Genomic DNA, 19,226 nt, shown 5'->3' with positions numbered 1-19,226 from the left:
TCAATATGTTTGGTTTGTGTCTGCTTGATATTGACTTTTTTTTTTTTTTTTTTTTTTTTTTTGATGAAAAGATGTTTAATCTCAGATCTTTAAAAACCATGCTTTTCTGTGGCTACAGTGTATCGGAGCAACACGGTAAAGATTTTTGTGAGAAAATTTGGACTTGAATCAGTCTTTTGTCTATAAATCAATTTTCTAAAAACAGCTTTTTCTTATTTTTAGTTTTGAAATTGAAATGAGGTGGACAGTGAGAGCTTTGACTTGTATTGGTACATCCACATCATTTTCCATGAATAACAAATCCTTGTCCCTAATGCAGGCATGATTTATTACTGTTGCAGTCCTGACCAGAATCTTCAAGATTTACATGATGATTTTTCTCCATTTCAATCAGACCGTCCAAACCTTTTTGAGTAAACGGAATGGTTAGTAATAATAATAATAATATAATAATGCATTTTATTTAAAAGCGCCTTTCATGCCACCCAAGGACACTGTACAGACAATAAGAAAATACAATGTAAAATGTCAAATCACTGAGATAAGGCTTCCCCAGACCTCATCCTAATGCTATACTACCTATCATGCAAATATATTAATTGCAACACTGACTCGCTGTAAATGCGAGCATTCATTCATTCATTCATCTTCCGTACCGCTTGATCCTCACGAGGGTCGCGGGGGGGGCTGGAGCCTATCCCAGCTGTCTCCGGGCAGTAGGCGGGGGACACCCTGAATCGGTTGCCAGCCAATCGCAGGGCACACAGAGACGAACAACCATCCGCGCTCACACTCACACCTAGGGACGGACAATTTAGAGTGTTCAAACAGCCTGCCACGCATGTTTTTGGAATGTGGGAGGAAACCGGAGCACCCGGGGAAAACCCACGCAGGCCCGGGGAGAACATGCAAACTCCACACAGGGAGGCCGGAGCTGGAATCGAACCCGGTACCTCTGCACTGTGAAGCCGACGTGCTAACCACTGGACTACTGGGCCGCCCTAAATGCGAGCACTTTGCCTGTTTTCCAGAGAGGAAATGGTCAGAGTAAGGGTCACTGCACATTGCAGACTTGTGATGACTCCAGTCAATATGATGACAAGGTGCTAAGTTTACCAAACAGTCGCATATATCGTCGCTGTCATGTGAAAAACATGGATGTTTTTCGTCTTTAAAAAAAAAAAGATATTAATAGAGTATCCGCGTTTTGTTTTTCACAAGACAGTGCCACTGTTCACCGAAGGCCTTGAATATTTACTAGTTTTTGTTGCCAAATTAAGGCCACACGTCGAGCTTACCTCGTTTCCTGCGATGGGAACCTGGCTTGGAAAATATGATGCCATATTTCCAAATTTGTCAAACATTAGATTTCTAAGATTATATAAATACTCGAATGTATGTACAGTATTTGCTTCTAATCATTTCAAATTCAAATTTTGTAGCTTGGTTTCTGGCACTCCCTTTGCTTTAATCATAATAGTGTGTGTGTATATACAGTATATACGGTATATACTTTTTTTTTTCTCATTCTCAAGACTGGGGCCGGTGTAATTGGAAAAGAATGAGATTATTCCTATGTTGCGTGAGAACAACGGAGATTGCGATGGGTGGGATTGTTCTGGTTGGTTAAACAATTGATAACTCCCAAATAATCACGGATCATGCTGTTGTTTTGGGAGACTCAAGGACAAGGTCTCTCCGGCTGTAAGGTGTTTATACAAAGCAAGAAATAAATCCATTCTGGATCGAGAGGGATTCTCATGTCTTTTTCACAAGACAGCTGCAAAGTTGCCCTATATCTGTAGGGAATGGAATCATGAATATTGTGTTAACCCAGAAAAAAAAAAGTTTCAATCCGTGCATGCTTCCTTGTTCCCCTGATCCTTCAGCTTTTATTGTTGCATTGGCCCATTGTATCCGAGAAGAGATCAAGGGGACCCCTGTCTGTTTTGGATTATTTCTTTGTAAAAGTGCCACTGTAGGGGATAGAGGATTAAAAGAGCAGACAGTGGATAGGGACTCGACAGGAATTTAGTTTGCTGTACTCACTGAATTGTTTAAGTGGAGTCTTTTCTCTTAGTTTGTGGGGGATGTGGATTGGTTCAATTGTGTATTCTGTGTTGCTTCAACTAGGTGTGGTCCTGTAGGAAAATAACACAAGGGCGCCTTGTAGATGACGATTTTAATATATATTTTTTTTCTATTGAAGAGCGATTCAGCTGCATCAATGAAATAGCATTGTTCTACTTTCCGCGGGTTATTTTAAGGGCATATTGAAAACCGAGCTGTCTGTTCGCAGGAGTATTACTGTGTCGTTTGCAATGCCGTGTCATCCGACATCCTTAGACGAAGACAGATTGTGTTGATTACATCAGCAGTTTTTTACCAGTTCTTGATATTTGTGTTTCCATAGGAAGCCACGGACCACGAGGCTGGTCGACACTATACCCAGAATGCGCCGCAAAGAACCAGTCGCCTGTGGACATTGCGGATGAACAGGCTGTGGTTTCGGACGAATACCAGGAGCTGCAGCTTGACAAATTCAATACTGAGTCCTCCAACCAGACCACCATGAAAAACACTGGGAAAACAGGTCAGCACCTTGAAATAGCTTTCTTAAGAATACACAAAAAAAAAATGCGTCATCAGAAAAGGAATGAAATGGGAGGGAAAACATGTATTTGAGAGATTTCGCTAATCAACCATGGGGGACATAAATGAGTGTTTTTTTTTTAAATGTGTATTTTTAGGGTGTTTTGAACTCTGCTTTTTTGTATCGAGACAAGGAATGTTTCACAGAGGAGCCAGGAAACACCATTTGTGGATGTAGCTTAACTTCCTGTAGTTGACCTCATGCTCACCTTTAGACTAAAACTACCGGTAACTGGTGAGTCACATTCGGGCGCTGAGAGTCAGCAGTCTATTACAGTCATTCTTTTCATCCTTTATTATATTGTTTGACCTCATTTGCTATTTTTTCTTCTTTTTAGTCCAAACTGTATAATTCGGGCATGTCGACACTATCAGGCTTTTTATCCCTTTTGTTTTACGGCGCTTCACCCGAACAGCACGAGAAGTTACTACCATGTTTGCCTCCGTCATGGAGCCGAAGAAGTGTCTCCCCTGAAGGCACAAGGATAGGGATGAGAGCTTGCACTTCAATCGAAGTAAAGTAAAATGAGGGAGAGAATCAAATGTGGCTGGAGATTTGATCTGTTCTTTCCAGTGATCGTCTTAGGGACAGAGAGGTTCCTCGCCAATGGATAAACTAACAGTTATCAGAAAATGTCAGTTGTTTGGTTGCATTCAACCTTAAGATGCAGATGCCAATGCAAGTGACCAGAAGGAATGTACTTTCTGTATGTCAATGTGAAGGTTGTATATGGCTCTTCTTCTCTCCTCCCTCTGGGGAATCCACGACTACATTCACCTTGATACAAACAGCAGGCTGCTGGCAGAGCAGCAGGTGGCCAACATGTGATAGTTTGGTCTAAAGACACATGAGGCGCTGCAGGAGTGTTAACATTTTTTTTTTTTTTTTAAATATCTTACATTACATTATTATTGTTATTTATTATTGATTTCTGTTTATTGTCAATCTATGTATACCGTTTTTCCCTGCTGTGGTCGTTTTTTGTTGTTTGTTTCTAAGGGCCCTCAATAAAGTTGAGGTTGAGACTGAATCAAGAGTGTCCGTGCTAGTTGTAGCTATAACTGCGCTTATGACTTTAGGATGATTTTCACGAGCAGTTGCATTCATTTGACTGAATTGTAACGTAAATCATTCTTTCATATTATGTGGACGGCTTGATTTTTTTGTAGCTACACCAGATGTATGCGTGATACTGTATATCAAAAATGTGACACATACAGTCAAACCTCGGTTTTCGACCATAATCCGTTCCAGAAGGCTGTTCAAAAACCGATTTGTTCGAAAACCGAAACCACGCTCTTTAAAAAAAAAAAAAAAAAAACATCTTTATTGAACAACGTCTGCTCACAATGAAACGCTACACGAGGAAGCGTCACTTCCTCGTCTACCCGAGGAAGTGTCACTTCCTGGTGTAAGGAAGGCGAGAGGAGTCAAGTGGGGCATTCAAGTGCGCTCAGTTTGGTCGAGAACTGATTTTGGGTCGTAATCCGAGGCATAAAAAACTCAAAATATTTGGTCGAAAACCGATTTGGTCGAGAACAGAGACGTTCGAAAACCGAGGTTTGACTATAGTTACATTTCAATATGCAAGAAAAACAAATCTGGATCTTGTACATCTAAATATAACATTGACTTTTTCTGTACCTCCAAAGCCAAAATTTACTTGTTTCAGTGAAGCGAGAAACAATCACCTCCAACTGTAATCCCTTGTTATTCTTGTAAATCCCTTTATAAACACAAGTCCAGTCTCTCACTCCGTCCTTTTACAGCCTCTATGAATCATGTACAGACACATTTTGAAGCTTACCAAATCCAACTTGAAGCCACTACCGCCACTTTTCCCCCGCTCTGCTTCGCTAAATCCATAGACCAGTGGTGTGAAAACCCTGACCTGAATTGATATCTTGCGCTTTTGGCAGTGTCTCCCTGAGAGTGCTGTCATCTTTTGCATTTGATCATAATGAGAGTTGTTAGCCTCCATGACAACCAAGGCCACTGGGACAGCTGAGCAATGCTTTGGGCTGCTTATTTACACAGATGGAAATAACAGCTTTTTAACACTTGCCTTGCTGAGAGATTTTTTTTGGGGGGGGGGGGGGGGGGGTTCGACTGCTTTGCACTCTGCAAATTCTGGAAATAGTTTTGTGAGAAAATACAGTATTTCTATTGAAATGGTTTGGCTCAAGCTGAATTTGTTCAAAATGTGTCCCTTCCCTACGCGTGGAGGGCCACCAAGAGTCCGTCACTGCGTCACTGTTTCGCCATTTTGAGCCCATGACTATGCCAAAGTGTCCTTGAGCGAAATACTGAAATCCCACTTGGGCCTGATGCTACGTCATCAATATTAAATGCGATTTACCGTGGCGACCAGCTGGGAAGTTAGAGAAAGGCTCCGACTTCAGCTCAAGCCTCAGATGTTTTGAGCCCGTAAAGCGCACCCGAGGCCTCGTAAAGGGCTTTGTAAAAGCATCAATTGTATTTTCAGTTGAGGAGGCAGCACTTTATAACCAAGCCGCCGCATTGAAATATCAATTAGTGTGGAGCTGCGTGAATGTGGCAAACACAAATACCGCTAAGATCACAAGTCACATTCTTTTACATCTCGGTTCGCCTTTTGCAAAAATACCGTGCATTAAAAAGTCGACGACACATACAGGCCGGCCGTAAGAGTCTTCATGCAATTCCAAAAGTCAATACTGTAATCAAGAAGTCAGTCTTAAAAGTTCCCTGCCATTGATTTCCCGATGCTCCCATGTGCCGGCTTTGAGATCAAACTGATTGGCCGCCAGTCAAAGCGCTCCTCAACAAAAACATTTCTGAGTCAAATTTCAAACAACTTTGCACCAAATTCGCGGCGGATCGGATGGCCCCAGAGACATTTGCATTGATCAAGGATTTACTTTCACACACTCTCCCCCTCCTTTCGCAGGCTGTGATTCAAGGTCTTTTTGGCTTAGCTTCTAATTCCCGCTCTGCTGTTGGAGGGTTCAAATACACCCGGTAGCGCATTTCTAATGAAACTCCCAGGGCCAGCTAGCTCTGCCGCTCTTTGACTTTCCTAGTGTTGAGCACAGGATTACAGTGCTTCGACAGCAGCCGTAGAAGGGATTTATCATCTCTGTCAATATTTATGCATCTTCGCAAATGAGTTGCACAATTACGCCTGTGTGATTGGCGGGGCCCTCCCCTTGCAGCCTGACCCCCATGCTTTGATTCTTGGAAAATCTCCCACATCTAAAACCCTTTTCTCTGCGAGCTGTGCCGTAATCTTAAGCAGCACTGGCATGTTAATGCTGCCGGCAGATTTCTTTGGAGCCTCGCGACAGGCGCTCAGCTCATCCTTCATCACCTGATGCTCTTCTCTGCTCTTCACTCCCATTTTCCCTGAATGTCAACGTTTTTCAAATGCCTCCCTGCTTTCCGTCACGGGGTGAGCCGTTTCGTTTGTCATGATTTCACCCGGTCTCTCTGCACAACGTGTTCTTCCTGTCTTCTGTATTGACTTGGGGTCTGTGTGTGCCTTTGTGATATGATTACAAGTGGGCCGAGAAGCTGTCTAAATCCCCCTGTAACGGGGGATCAGCCGACACAACACAAGGCCTAATCTGGCTAATGATATCAAGTGCGGACAAACTAAAGGGCTTTAGATTCAGAAATGCTTCTAATGCCGCAAACTAAATAAAACCATATAGGATTGTTTTTTATGTTTTTGTATTTTACTCCCCCAAATCAGAAAGCATTGTTCTTTTGTCATGGTGACGCCATTCGCCTCCAATATTGTCAATTAATGTCCAAGGTGAATGTTTTTCTCATTCCACGTCAATGACGTCCCAAAAATAGAGGAGTACTAATTTTTTTTAACTCAATGATGAAGTTTATGTATGCAAATGAATGCCAAAGAACACAAAAGCGATGGATTTTTGACAAACATGAACTGGAGCTATAATTAAAGTTATACGTTTATTTTATCAGCAACACGAATGGTGTCTTATTCTGGCATTTGGAACAATAAAATGCTAATACGATCACATAATTAGTGGTATTGGGGTTTTTTTCACCCAACACAGTGTTCTGAGCAAACAAGCATCTCATCATTTTTATTGTTTTAGTGTTTACTCAATAGTATGACGTCAAAACAAATGTTTGCCTATAAATTTGAACTAAAACACCCAATACAACAACATATTCTTGTCATTCTTTCTTCTCTGTTTTCTGTTGCATTTTCATTTATCTCTCTTAATTTTCAATAAGTACAGAGCATATTAATGGAGCAGTCCTATTCATAAAATAAGGAACTGCCAAAATTAATTCCGTCTCTCTTCGTGATTTTGCAAAACAACTTTACCAGACAAAATATGTTCTTTTCACTGCTTCATTTTTCATGAATAGTCTTTAAATTTGCTGGTATCTCTGCTGTCCTTAGTTGCTGTTCTTCTGAAGGATGACTACTTTGTGCGAGGTGCTGGGCTACCGGGTCGCTTTAAGGCCGAGAAGATGGAGTTTCACTGGGGCCAGAGTAATGCATCAGCGGGTTCGGAGCATAGCATCAACGGCAGACGATTTCCTGTCGAGGTAAAGCATTCTGTCCACATACTCCCGTGACAAATATACAACACCCTGAGGAAGATTCAAGTGTACAAGGAGAGTCAGTAAATTACCGTTCTAATAGACATGACGTACGATAATCCACCTATATGGCTGTTTGTTTTTTCTGTGCTCTTTCTGAAAGGCTCTATAATATTCTCAAATATATCGCCAAACCCCTGCTTAAATAGGAAAGTAATATAAGAATTGCCGCCGAGAACGTAAGTTGAAGCGATCGATGCATCACAACTCGGTGAGCTGCTTATTTTAGCCCCGATTGCCAGTGGAAGTTACAAGGAGTCATCTGTAAGCCATTTATTTGAAAGAGTAACGTAGTGTTTTGGCGTCCGAGCGTGTGGTACATTAAACATTAATATTGGCAGTCCCCAAAAAAATTATGAACTAGCATCGCAAAACAAACAAAAAATAAATACCCCAAACAAAAAAAAAAAAATACCCCAAACAACACCAGTGCATTACAATAAAAAATAAATAGTTAAATAATAACCATAGGCAATCCCTAACAGGCTCATGCACATCATTTTATGTTTTTTTTTTCCATTTGTCATTGCATAAATTGCTCTTTACCTCCTCTCCCAAGCACGCCCTTTTTATCGTTTCTGTCTGTTGGATAAAACTTCAAAGTGGCTTATGTATCGAGGAAGTGCCAATCACAGTCAATCTGGGAATGTGTTTAAGCATTGCCGTGTTTACAATAATGCATGAATATGAAAGTCAAATGTAAGATTTATTCCACACATGGGTATCTATAAGGCTACAAAATGTAGTGTTGATCCTTATGAGCTTCAGTTAGCCTTTGTGCAGGGGCTGCATTCTACCTTTATGGCCCTTCTACTGATTTTAATTGAACACCACAAATTCCACTCCATTATTATTTCATGGAGTTGTTAAGAGGGGTGTAGAGGTTTTGTGCAGAAACCAAATAGGTTGAAAGGGACATTGATTATCACTCTGGAAATGCCTTTTGTTGTTTTTGTTGAAGGTCGCAATAGACTTTTAAGATACAAAGGGACAAACGGAAAGGACAAAAAACTAGAACTCATCCTGCAATGGAATGAATAGTAATGTAGGTTGTTAGTCTGAAAACATTGCTGATGGATTATTAACAAAATGATTATTTTCATTTTTTTTCCATGTACATTGCCTTTTCTATTCAAATGAGTTTTAAATATTGAGTATTTTACAATACTTATCAAAATATTGCTGCAGTAATTGGTTATAAATAACAGGGCGTGAAAGCGGTAGTTATTGTGTGTCCCTTTCGTCTGCAGCTGCGTAGCTCAAGTCCTTGTGCGCGTCTTTCTTTAGCGTCTCAGCACACACAGCTTTTGATTCTGAATGCCTCTATAATTAGATGAATTTTTGCACTGGCATTTTGCATTCAGCGTGCTTGTATACAGCTCAGCTCTTTTGATCATGTGCCTCCAAATAAGTGGCTGCACAGTTGTTAGAAAAAGCTAAAATTGATCATAAATTAGATACTTCATTTCAAATATAGAGTTTTTGGCACGCGGTATTTTTACTGAGATGAGCGTTTTTGCTTGGTAAGGGTCAGGCTTGATAGAATGATGCGTGTTTAATGTGGAACTCATAATTTACACATTATCAGGTTCATGATGTGCTGGTACTTTAAATACCTCATTAATTTTGTTAACATGTACTGCATGTCCATAAAACACTGTAGTTGGCTGGACATGTTGCTATAGCCGTTAACGCGATTAAAAAAAAACAACATCAAAATACAGTCACTGAATGGCAATAAAACAAAAAGTTTCATTCATAAACATTTAATTTAAAGTGAGCCCCAAAATTTTCTTGATGACAATATGCACCTTCACTTGTCCAAGCATTCTGATTAAAATTGTGTTTGTGGAAATATGACTTAAGCAGCAAAGTCCATCCATTTTTGGCCATCTCAGGGGACGGCCATTTTGCAACTTTTTGATTTTGCAGTTGCTCTGGGTTCAGGTAACAACTGGTCAGAGAAGTCCTTGCAATAATTAAATACAATATAAAGAATTAAACTGTGTGTGCACCATTATTAAAATGCATTGCTGATCCCCATGGTGTGCGTGACTTGACCACTGGGGGCAGTATAGTATAGTTATGCAGTCATAAACAAAGAAGACTCTCACCACTAAAGTACTGTAAACCGCAGTAATATTCGTAATTTTTTTGCAGAGAATAAAGAAAACATGGTCTGTGAGTATCATCTCTGTCTACATGTGTAGAAATAGTTTCAAGTTTTATAAAACTATCAAGGACAATTTGTGCTCGTCGTCTAAGATGCTTTACATTACGTGTTAGCGTTAAACTTATTTTAATTCACCTTGCACATCTTTTGTACTTCTACAGAGAATAAAATGTGGAGTTTTCAGCACTCCGTTCCGCAGCCACCTCTAGCCCTGAGACGCGTAGCTCATACTGTAAAAAGCATTCAGATGTTTCTCCCACCTGCCACCCCGAGCATTAAACCACATGTACATTTATCCACTGCTGGAAAGACAAATTGTGTCGCGCTACTATACGGACCCTGCTGGCTGTTATAACACGGTCATGTAGTAAAATAAACAAAGGGGGCCGCTTGGTTGGTGGCTCCCGAGCTTGACGTTAATACAAACACACAGGCTCTTACATGAGAGTGGACTGGACAAATCGATAGACGGCCCACCTGTTTGTGCTAGCAGCACAATGAAAAATGAATCGGTTGATTTGTTTTTCCCCGAGGGTTCCATCGGGAGATCTTTTCATATAATATACTGTATTAACGTGTCACGCAGATTCGAATACTTTTACATAGGTTGCAAATCGCACCTCGGAAATGTACTGGCTTGCTCCTATATACTGTATGTATATCATACGTGTAATGTGAAGAACCGTGAATATATTTCAAGAGTCATGCATTATGAGTTGAAATGGAATTACAATAAGTCTGTGTCTTTGACACCACATCAGCATTCATCAGTGTAGCACAAGACTGATTGTTTCTTCTGTTTTTCTGAGTTGGATATTTTGCATTTGTCTTCTGTCGCTTGTAGCGCGACCATAACATCCATTCAAGCTCCATCAACACAAGGGGCTAACGCGTGAAGTCGAGCTGGATTGTAATTGGGTTATTCTAAGTTGATTTTATTACGGACATTTGACAAACACTCATTGATTGCCGATGCTAGTTATTGTATTTTACATTCATTAATATTGCTGAGTAAACATAACAACAAATTCTGAGCTTTTTCACTTCCAATACAATACCGATATTGCTGCCTAGATTACTGTCCGATACTGGCAATGAGACCATATCAGTTCAGTTTCATGTACTATACTATCAAGAGAAATATGTTAACCCCTCAATAGTCAAGAGTAGGTTACCATTTAATAAAAACATGCACGAAAGGAGAAATACAACTGCAAATCCGACGAGATGGTTGCTCTAAGAAGTCTTTTGTCTATTTCTCCTTAGGCAAGGTTTACACGCCCATGAACAGGCAGTTATCATGTGCTTCATGCAACTGGCACCCCGTCAAACACAGATATCTTCCTTTGTCTCACTATCAATTGAAAGGAATACAGTCTGTTTTTTTTTTTTTACAGAGCACAGAACAAAATGTGACGTGCGTTTCTAGCTGGGCGGCATGGTGATCGACTGGCTAGCATGTACGGCACACGCAGAGGTGCAAGGTTCAATTCCAGCTCCGGCCTTCCCGTGCAAAATTTGCATGTTTTCCCCGTGCCTGCATGGGTTTTTCTTCGGGTACTCCGATTTCCTCCCACATTCCAAAAATATACGTGACAGGTTAATGGTACACTCTAAATTGTCCCTAGATTTGAGTGTGAGCGAGTCTCAGTCGTTCGTCTATGTGTGTGCCCTTCGAATAACTGGCAACCAGCTTGTTGTACCCCGCCTGCTGCCCGAAGATGGCTGGGATAGGCTTCAGCATGCCCGCGAACCTCATGAGGATAAGTGGATCCGAAAATGGATGGATGGGTTATAGCTAACATACATTTTTAAGTGCAAAGGTATGCATTTTTCTAATGTGGTATCATCTTATTCTACCCATATGGTACTGCAATTTAAAAACAGGTTGTGACAGCCATCATTTTCAGTTCGATATTAAAATATATTTATTGTTTTGTATCATTAGAGAAGACGTAAGTACAGGTACCAATCTGTAACATCTTACAACTGATGTTGGTGGATAGATGGAGTGGTCGGCTTTGGCCCAATTATCGCTATGTGTAATAACTGTCTTCGACCACGTTTTTAAAAAAATGTCTCATGACACAGTCAAATAATTAAATTCCTTTCATTTGGTTGTATTCTAATCAACCAATTGCTGATTATACCCGCACCTACCGCTCAATCTTGATGTATTACCATGTTATTCTCTTTATGTCGTCGGCACGCCTTTGAAGCTACTCAAGTAAAAATAATTTCTCATCGGTGTAGCTGTACATACAGTATGTTACACTCAATTCTTGGTGAAAATTGAATCCACTGCACTGGCCAGTTGGATGCAAAGCAGGATACGTGCGTGGGATTGATGTGAGATTATCATACTGTGTTTAAGACAAAAACATTTAACAACAAACAGCTCGGGTAGCAAGAGTTACAAGGAATGTGAGACCTTGCCTCCCACACACTTATTTCTTATTGTCTTCTTCTTGTGCCTCAACACCTCGCTATCATGGGAAATGATGCCAAGCATGAGAAGCTTTTCATCCATTTCCACTTAAATTGGAATGTAGAATGTGGCTCTGCACACACTTTGGACAAACTCAGACCAAAGAATAACTCATAAAATGTGGACATCACGAACAGTACCATGGAGTGAAGGAGAGAACGAGGGGTAAATAATTGAGCTCAAATGTTTGATTTTTTGTTGTGTTTTGTTTTGTAATATTTTGTTTTCTGCCTTTCAGTTTGCGGCTACAATTTGTTATACCTCTTGGAACAATATAGATTCTTCGGAGTGTGGTAAATGCATTGATGAACGCACCATGCCGGGAAAAAAAAGTGTGCGTTTGGTTTGACCACCTCGGTCGGCAGCTTAAAATCAACACATGAAATTGAACAGGAGATTAGCATCAGATCATGAAGACGGACGGCGAAATGAAGCATGCAGTCATGCAAGTCAAGCGGCGTGCTTTCAGCAACATTGACTTTTAGGGCCTATGAAGAAAGTGTTTTGTGATCGAATACCCTGTTTTCCAAAGTACACTTGTTAACAAGTGCGGGTCACAGAAGCCCATCTCGTGGCTGAATGAAACCCCAAGGGGCCCCTTTTAATTGTGTGATGCGGTTAATGCCATGTGACAGCTAAAACCTGGCTCGCTCTCCTTCTTGCAGCGTTCCCAGACAACAAATTAGTTACACTTAAGGTGCAACTGGTGTAAGTCACCTGAATTCGTTTTCACTCTTATTATTCTCATTTACATCTCATTTACACAACCATGGAACCAATATATATATATTTTTTTAACGTATGTCTCCTCTACTTTTTGCATGTTGTCAGCACTTGTCGGCCACTTGCAGCACTTTTAAAGTTTTCCTTTGAAAGCTGTGCTCTTAAATTAAATCAACATCTAGGACCTTTTTCTTATTTGCAATTAACTTGGTTCAGTGACATGAAAGGCTTTTTCAAATTAAAGAGTCTCTAGACTGCGATGACGGATAGGTCCAATTACTACCTTTACAATCATTTGCTGATTTTGATCATCGTCACGTGTCATTATGTGTCTGCTCGGAAATGAAAGCAATCAAATTCTTTTTGATATCAAATGGAGGCTTGTCAGGTGTTCTATGAAGGTTTTCACATTACAGCCACACTTTTTAAGCTTTGTTGTGGAACCAGAAACAGTGTTGCGGGTGATTTAAGGTAATTGGGAGCACTGATGAGAAGCGTTTTATTCCCTTAGATCTGCCTGCAGGAAAAGAGCACATTCCTTCCTACAGCCTTGCCTGTCTCTGGAAGCACTGTAGCCCTGAGGAACGGGACGTGGTATTTCTTAAGCATCCTCCAGCAGTGGCGGAACACAAAAAGGAACGGCACACATTATAGGAGATTTATGGCTGTGATAAATACACCCTTTTATACACCTCCCAAAAAAAAACCTTTCATCAGCTTCCCAGTAGTGTGTAGTGTGTGAGAGGAGGGATTTATGAGAGGACAGTTAGTTCTCCTTGTCCACTCCTCAAGCGATGTATGCTCTGTCTCCCATCCCAGATGCAGATCTATCTTTACAATTCCGATGACTTTGACAGCCTCAGCGCCGCCATCAAGGAGAGACGCATCATTGCCGCCATGTCGGTCTTCTTCGAGGTAAAGCACCAACAAAACCATAATGTGACAACATAAAAAGCTTGTCGTGGCTTTGGAATAGGCAAACCCCCTTCTGATTGAAAAGCACACAAAAAGCCATGTTCCATTTTTATATTTTTAGGGCTGCATCATTCAAAGTGCCACCCAAGTCAAAGCCTGCTCGGAATGTGCCCTTCTTTTCCATAACATATAGTGACATAAAGGTAACTGTGCCAATCTGCAATACATTAGTCACTCCTATTTAAAAACGGTTGGCACAGTTTTAAGAAGTGCCTCCGTAAATTGCATTGGTCGAGTCCTCCGAAGGCTGCAGCTGATGATTTGGGGCACTGCAAAATGCTGGATGTGCGAGAGCCTATGACTTACAGTATTCTGTTGTATTAATGGCAAGAGGTGGATAGACAGGTTTATTGTACCTTCTGCCAGCTCATGGAAGAGCATTTAGTTGCTCTGCCTGTCACTATATGTTGCTGACATTGATGGATGAATAAAGATATATTTCTAGTTAATAATTTTTTTTTTAGTAGAAGTCAAGGGAAATTGTATAGTTTAACCCATTCAGGGACAGCGGTCACTACAGTGGACAGCTTATCATGTTATCAGGTTACAGAGTGCATGAAAGGGTTAAGTGTGTTCAGGGTATGCCATCTAAACTGCACCGTGGCTAACTTAACGTTAACCCTCGGTGGAAACAAGGTAGTCCTCATTTTTTGAGATAGTGTGGAAACCAAAACATGGAAACAATTAACAGACAAAAGAAAATGTATTAAGTCAATTTAAATGCTGCACCGCGCTCTGCAAGAAAATGGTCGCTTCCACCAGTTTGGTGCTTACTTACAGAGACGCTATAAATTGTTCCCTCCAGGTCTGAACACACCAGCTCTTGATATATCACACCGGTCCTAATTTCTACTTACTGTAAGAACACCCCCGAGATTTATGTACCTCGGAAAAGCATTCACAAGGACTGACAGCTTCGGGGGTCTGCAGCGGTGTTACACACTAATTTCTATTAGCCGTATTTGTGCAATTGATGGTAGGTGATCAATGTGCACTAACGTTCCGCTTAATGGCACACAGACAAAGGTCAGTGATCCGGTGGAGGGGGATTGGCCGGTGGGGGTGGGGGGTGAGCTCCAATGAGGACACAGGTGTTTTCAATGTGGGTCTCCAGTGATGGACTGTGTCTATAGCAGGACCTAAATGCCTCGGTTGGATCCTGACAGCCCTATTGCTTACTGCAATTAGCACCCGCATACACATTCCGCTGAATAGCATTTTACTCAGCGATGGGTTTTAGTACGCATACACGCACGCATACACATCTGCTCAGATTTGCCATTTCTAATCAATGAGAGGAGTCTTCTTGAGCTCCCCAAAGGCCTATTAATGGCCTCTAAGGTGTGTGTATTATCCACATTCAGCATTCACTTCCACGTAATTATTCTCCTCAGACTGACCGGAATTAATGTTAAGCATGGGAAGATCAGTCCTTGCTTCCCAGCTTCCCAACATATTTGTGTGCGTGTCTGTTCTCAACGCCCTGTGTAGGACATAGATAACGTTGCGCAAAGTGAATTTGAGCACTTATGGACAGATTTCGTAACCATAAAGAAAGGGTAAAATGGCGTTTGTCCCCGTGAGATTTTCTCTTCCTCCATGGTTGTTGAATGACAAAAGTCACATTGAATAACAGCAACCAAAGATGCCTCATAAAGCCCATAAAATAATGAAATGTCTCCAAGGATACATCGCTAGACTCAAAAATAGTCATACCCTTGAATTTAAGTGAATTTTTATTGATGACACAGGAAAGTGGCACAAGACTCTGAAGTTGCTACGGATCCTTTAGAACAGGGTCGGGACCTAAAACTGGGTCATGGACCGGCATTCCAAAAATTCATGAGGTTTTTGGTTTATGACAGTACTGGCATAGGAGCCAAAGTGTTGTTGTTGGAGTTTTTTTTTAACATCCAAATACATAATGACTGATTTATTCCAACCTATGTGCAAGTTTGTAGGAGAGGAATGCTATTGTAAACCGTCAGAAAAAAAAATTAATTGGTTGTGTGTGACATGACAATGAAAGTTTTGGGTCGTTTTGTCATGATATTGTCCAACGGAACCATATATTTTCTGACTGTTTTTATTTTGTAAATAAATGTTACCGTGAATCCCTTACTATCAGCAATTGTCCCCGTGTCGTGATCATTTGTAATCTCTTCTGTTTCTTGCAGCTCGGGCAAAAAGATAACCCAGCTGTCGAGCCCATCATCCAAGGTTTGAAAGGAGTAGTACATCATGGTAAGTAATTAAGAGTAAAAAAAGAAAAAATAAGGCGGCCATGTACGCAATGCCCGTTCACCTCCAGAGAAACAAAGGATGCTGCTCTTATTTCCAGCTGCTCAGACATTTCCCCACTTATTTTGATTCCCAAATTAGACTGTGGAGTCAAGATTTGAGCAGCGATTAACATCAAAAGGAGGCAAAAATACCGCCTCTGCCTTGGCTGTTAGGCTTTCTACCGATGTAGTCCTCCTCAGAGCTTCACATGCAGAGGTGGAACTATTTATTACGTACGGGCTTCAGTTAATGGGCACGCATCTCTCAAGTACATGGGGCGTACTGTAAAGGCTCATATTCACATTTAACGATTCATGGCTTGTGTTGCCTTGAATGGTACTCTTAAATGATTGCTTCCCTGTCAGCTTTACTGTATGCACGAATTATGACGACCACCAGCAAATGTGTTCTTTCACTGCAGCTGCGGGGTGCACCGCTGATTTGCTTGCATTGACGCATGTGACTTGTCGAACAACCTGCCGTTGATTATCTTTGTGTCGGTAGCCACAAGGACACATGCACACGGGCGAGCATGTACAGAGTAATTGTTTCTAAAGTCGCCGAGTCTCTTCTAAATGGAATCTTTTGCGCTCATCAATGGACTTCGGCTGCAGTCGTTTACGACTAAATACACCCTTGTATTCTCTCTTGACAGTAGTATTCTTGGAATGATTAAAATCATATCAAACGCACGCTCACGCATGCGCACACAAACGCACACGTACACACCCAACCAGGATGAAGAACTTTTTAAAAAGTTTGAGCGAGTTTTCTTCAGAAATGGTCAAATCATGTTGGAATTTTCGCCAACGTATGCAGCTCAACAACAGATGTTCGTGTTGTACTCCAGTCCGCAGTGTTTGTCTTCTCGCCGTCAAAGTGTGGGTGTGGTGTTTTTCGGCTCACTTCCTGCTGGCTACTAAGCACTCCTTTGCCTGCCCCCCTGCTAAGGCAACTTTTCACGTGCTCATTATCCCACGGCCATCCATCTATCAGCATCGGAGCGGCCCATGAGCGATGGGCACGTACACTGCCTGAACACAGGAGGGGGGGGGGGGGGGGGAGGGGAGGGGGGGGGGGCTCAGCGAATGCTGAATTTGACTCCACACTTCCAGCACCTCCTATCAAATATAGACCACCGCACCCCAACCTGCAGTTAAGATAAGGTCACGAGCAAATAGATGTGACATAAACACGCTCCTTATATGGTTTCAGAGGTTCGGACAAACCCACTTGGCATAGCCCCACACATTGTATTTGCGCCAGATAAAGGGATCTCCCCGTGTGTCACAAAGCTATTCTTGTTTGTTTGGTTTGCCTAGCCTGGTTCTGATCAGATAGCGCCCATCTAGAAATCATTCGTATCTCTTCTAATCCCCGTGTCCACAGTTGTTCCGTGGTGCAGAACAGGCTAGCACCCAGCCTCAGATCAGTGCCAGAGCGTACAATTTTACCTGACTGAGCTCCCTCTGCTGATCTCCCTCAGCCATCTGAGCACACAGCTCTCTGGTGATGGAGCTGCTTTCAAATGAGGGCGAGTGAGATGAAATCAGCTGAAAATAAGCATACATTTAACTCGAGACATGCATGGTATTAAAGATAAGGTGTTTTGGCTGGTAAACAACTCTGTGCTCTTCTTGTGTTGTACCCAGAAAAGGAGACCAACCTCAGGTCATTCATCCTGAGGGATCTGCTGCCATCATCTGTGGATAGCTATTACCGATATACTGGTTCTCTGACCATGCCTCCCTGCAGCAAGGTGGTGGAGTGGATCATCTTCTCTAGGCCCGTGTATTTGTCCCACTCGCAGGTTCGTTGAGTCCGCACACTTGCATGCCCAGACAGATTATTCTCCGTGCATGGTCAGATTCCATTTGCACACTGCCAGTGGATGCCGTTGAACGCACATGCAGCACTTTCTCTCATCTTACTGCCTCGTTGTCTGTCCCTCCGGCAAGTCTTTTGCATCGGAAACAGACACGTTTTCTGTCACAATCCTTGGGGGACAACTTTAGTCAAAATTTAGAACTGTGCTCATGCTGGGAAATAGCTGTTAAGTCTCCTTGTCATTCTATGGGTTGCCTTTATAATGTAAACGTTCAGTTCTTTACCCACCTTTAAAAAGAGTTTCATTCCGCTGCACTCATGTACACATTATACATACTGCCCTCCTTAATGGGCACATTGGGGCCTTGACTTTAGAGTTTAATTTATTCTGTGAGCATGCTCGTAACTCCAAACATGCATATCTCAAATCATTTCTCCCCACTGAAATGAGTGGACATGCAAGTAATCTGTTCCAGCCCCCAGAAAACAACAACAAAAACAAATGTTGTAATGTGTTAATTCGTGAGGAAATACTCCACAGTATTTTGTTTTATAATGACAAACGGTAATAACTGGAATGCTGCTCCTGTTCAGTGGGTCTCCTTCTGCTGGCCGACTTTAATCATAGAAAACAGACATGGATATAATTCACTTAGATCAGATTGTGTTGCATCTCAAAGACAGTTACTTGCAACTAAAATGCAGTAATACTGATAATTTTCCCCAGGGAATAAAAAAATAATAATACATGCCTCTGGGTACTGTCATATTGTCTGTAAATGTGTTGCTGCAATATTTGTTTTGAAATATGCGTTGCGGTCGAGCTATAGCTCGTACCTCGTGTCAGGTATAAGTCAAGGTATCACTGTATTATTCAAAGTGTTTTCAAAATGGTACTTTTTTTTTTTGTCATCTGTGTATGACCATAAAGTATTTTTCTTGCTTAACCTACCTCAGGCTTTTTTTTTTTGCCTTGTTTTTATTTTGCGAGGTAATGCATTCCAAATCATGTTTTGCACTTTTTACTGATCCCCTGTGCGGGCATGTTGCTATAATTCCTGTGTTAGCCAGCCTAATATCCTCTAGAGTCCTCTGTACTGTCGAAATGTGCGGGGCTCAGTGGAATTTTGTTCTCCAGCAGCAGTATTGACCACGGCGACAATGTTTGTGGCGCCACACGCAGTCTTTTTATGGACCTGTAATTCACCTTTGCAAGCATACATCGGGCACATTGATTCCACACTATCTGTGCGGTGTAGTCATTAATGCGTGTGCTAACAGATCAGTCATGCCAATCAATGGCTGCAAATGTACCCTATTGAGAAGTCACAACTCCATAGGTGGTCATGATAATTAATAAGGCGTGTGCCTGCTGTTGGCGAGGATGTGAATGTTCCTGGCTAGCATTTTGCTCCAGTTGTGAGTAGTTACCTAATGGTGAGCAACTACAATTGAATGGTATACTTGCTCCTCAGGCA

General features: G+C 41.6%; 1 protein-coding gene across 3 annotated transcripts in view; it reads left to right on the top strand.

Annotated features, from left to right (window-relative positions):
- LOC147201194 (receptor-type tyrosine-protein phosphatase gamma-like) overlaps window positions 1-19,226 on the top strand; it is a 104,119-nt gene that overhangs the window by 56,579 nt on the left and 28,314 nt on the right. The window contains exons 3-8 of one of the 3 annotated variants that reach the window (XM_086117717.1): window positions 2,414-2,593; window positions 7,077-7,225; window positions 13,483-13,578; window positions 15,816-15,882; window positions 17,574-17,592; window positions 17,677-17,731. In XM_086117717.1, the coding sequence (XP_085973843.1) occupies window positions 2,414-2,593; window positions 7,077-7,225; window positions 13,483-13,578; window positions 15,816-15,882; window positions 17,574-17,592; window positions 17,677-17,731 (566 nt within the window). Of the gene's footprint in view, window positions 1-2,413; window positions 2,594-7,076; window positions 7,226-13,482; window positions 13,579-15,815; window positions 15,883-17,573; window positions 17,732-19,226 lie in introns of those variants that run through there. The other 2 variants (XM_086117715.1, XM_086117718.1) reach the window with 2 other exon arrangements.

The sequence above is a fragment of the Hippocampus guttulatus genome, chromosome 8 (assembly GCF_054856545.1).
Source record: "Hippocampus guttulatus isolate MCC_2025c chromosome 8, RoL_Hgut_1.0, whole genome shotgun sequence".
Classification (NCBI taxonomy): Eukaryota; Metazoa; Chordata; class Actinopteri; order Syngnathiformes; family Syngnathidae; genus Hippocampus; species Hippocampus guttulatus.
This window is presented reverse-complemented; position numbering and strand designations above follow the sequence as displayed.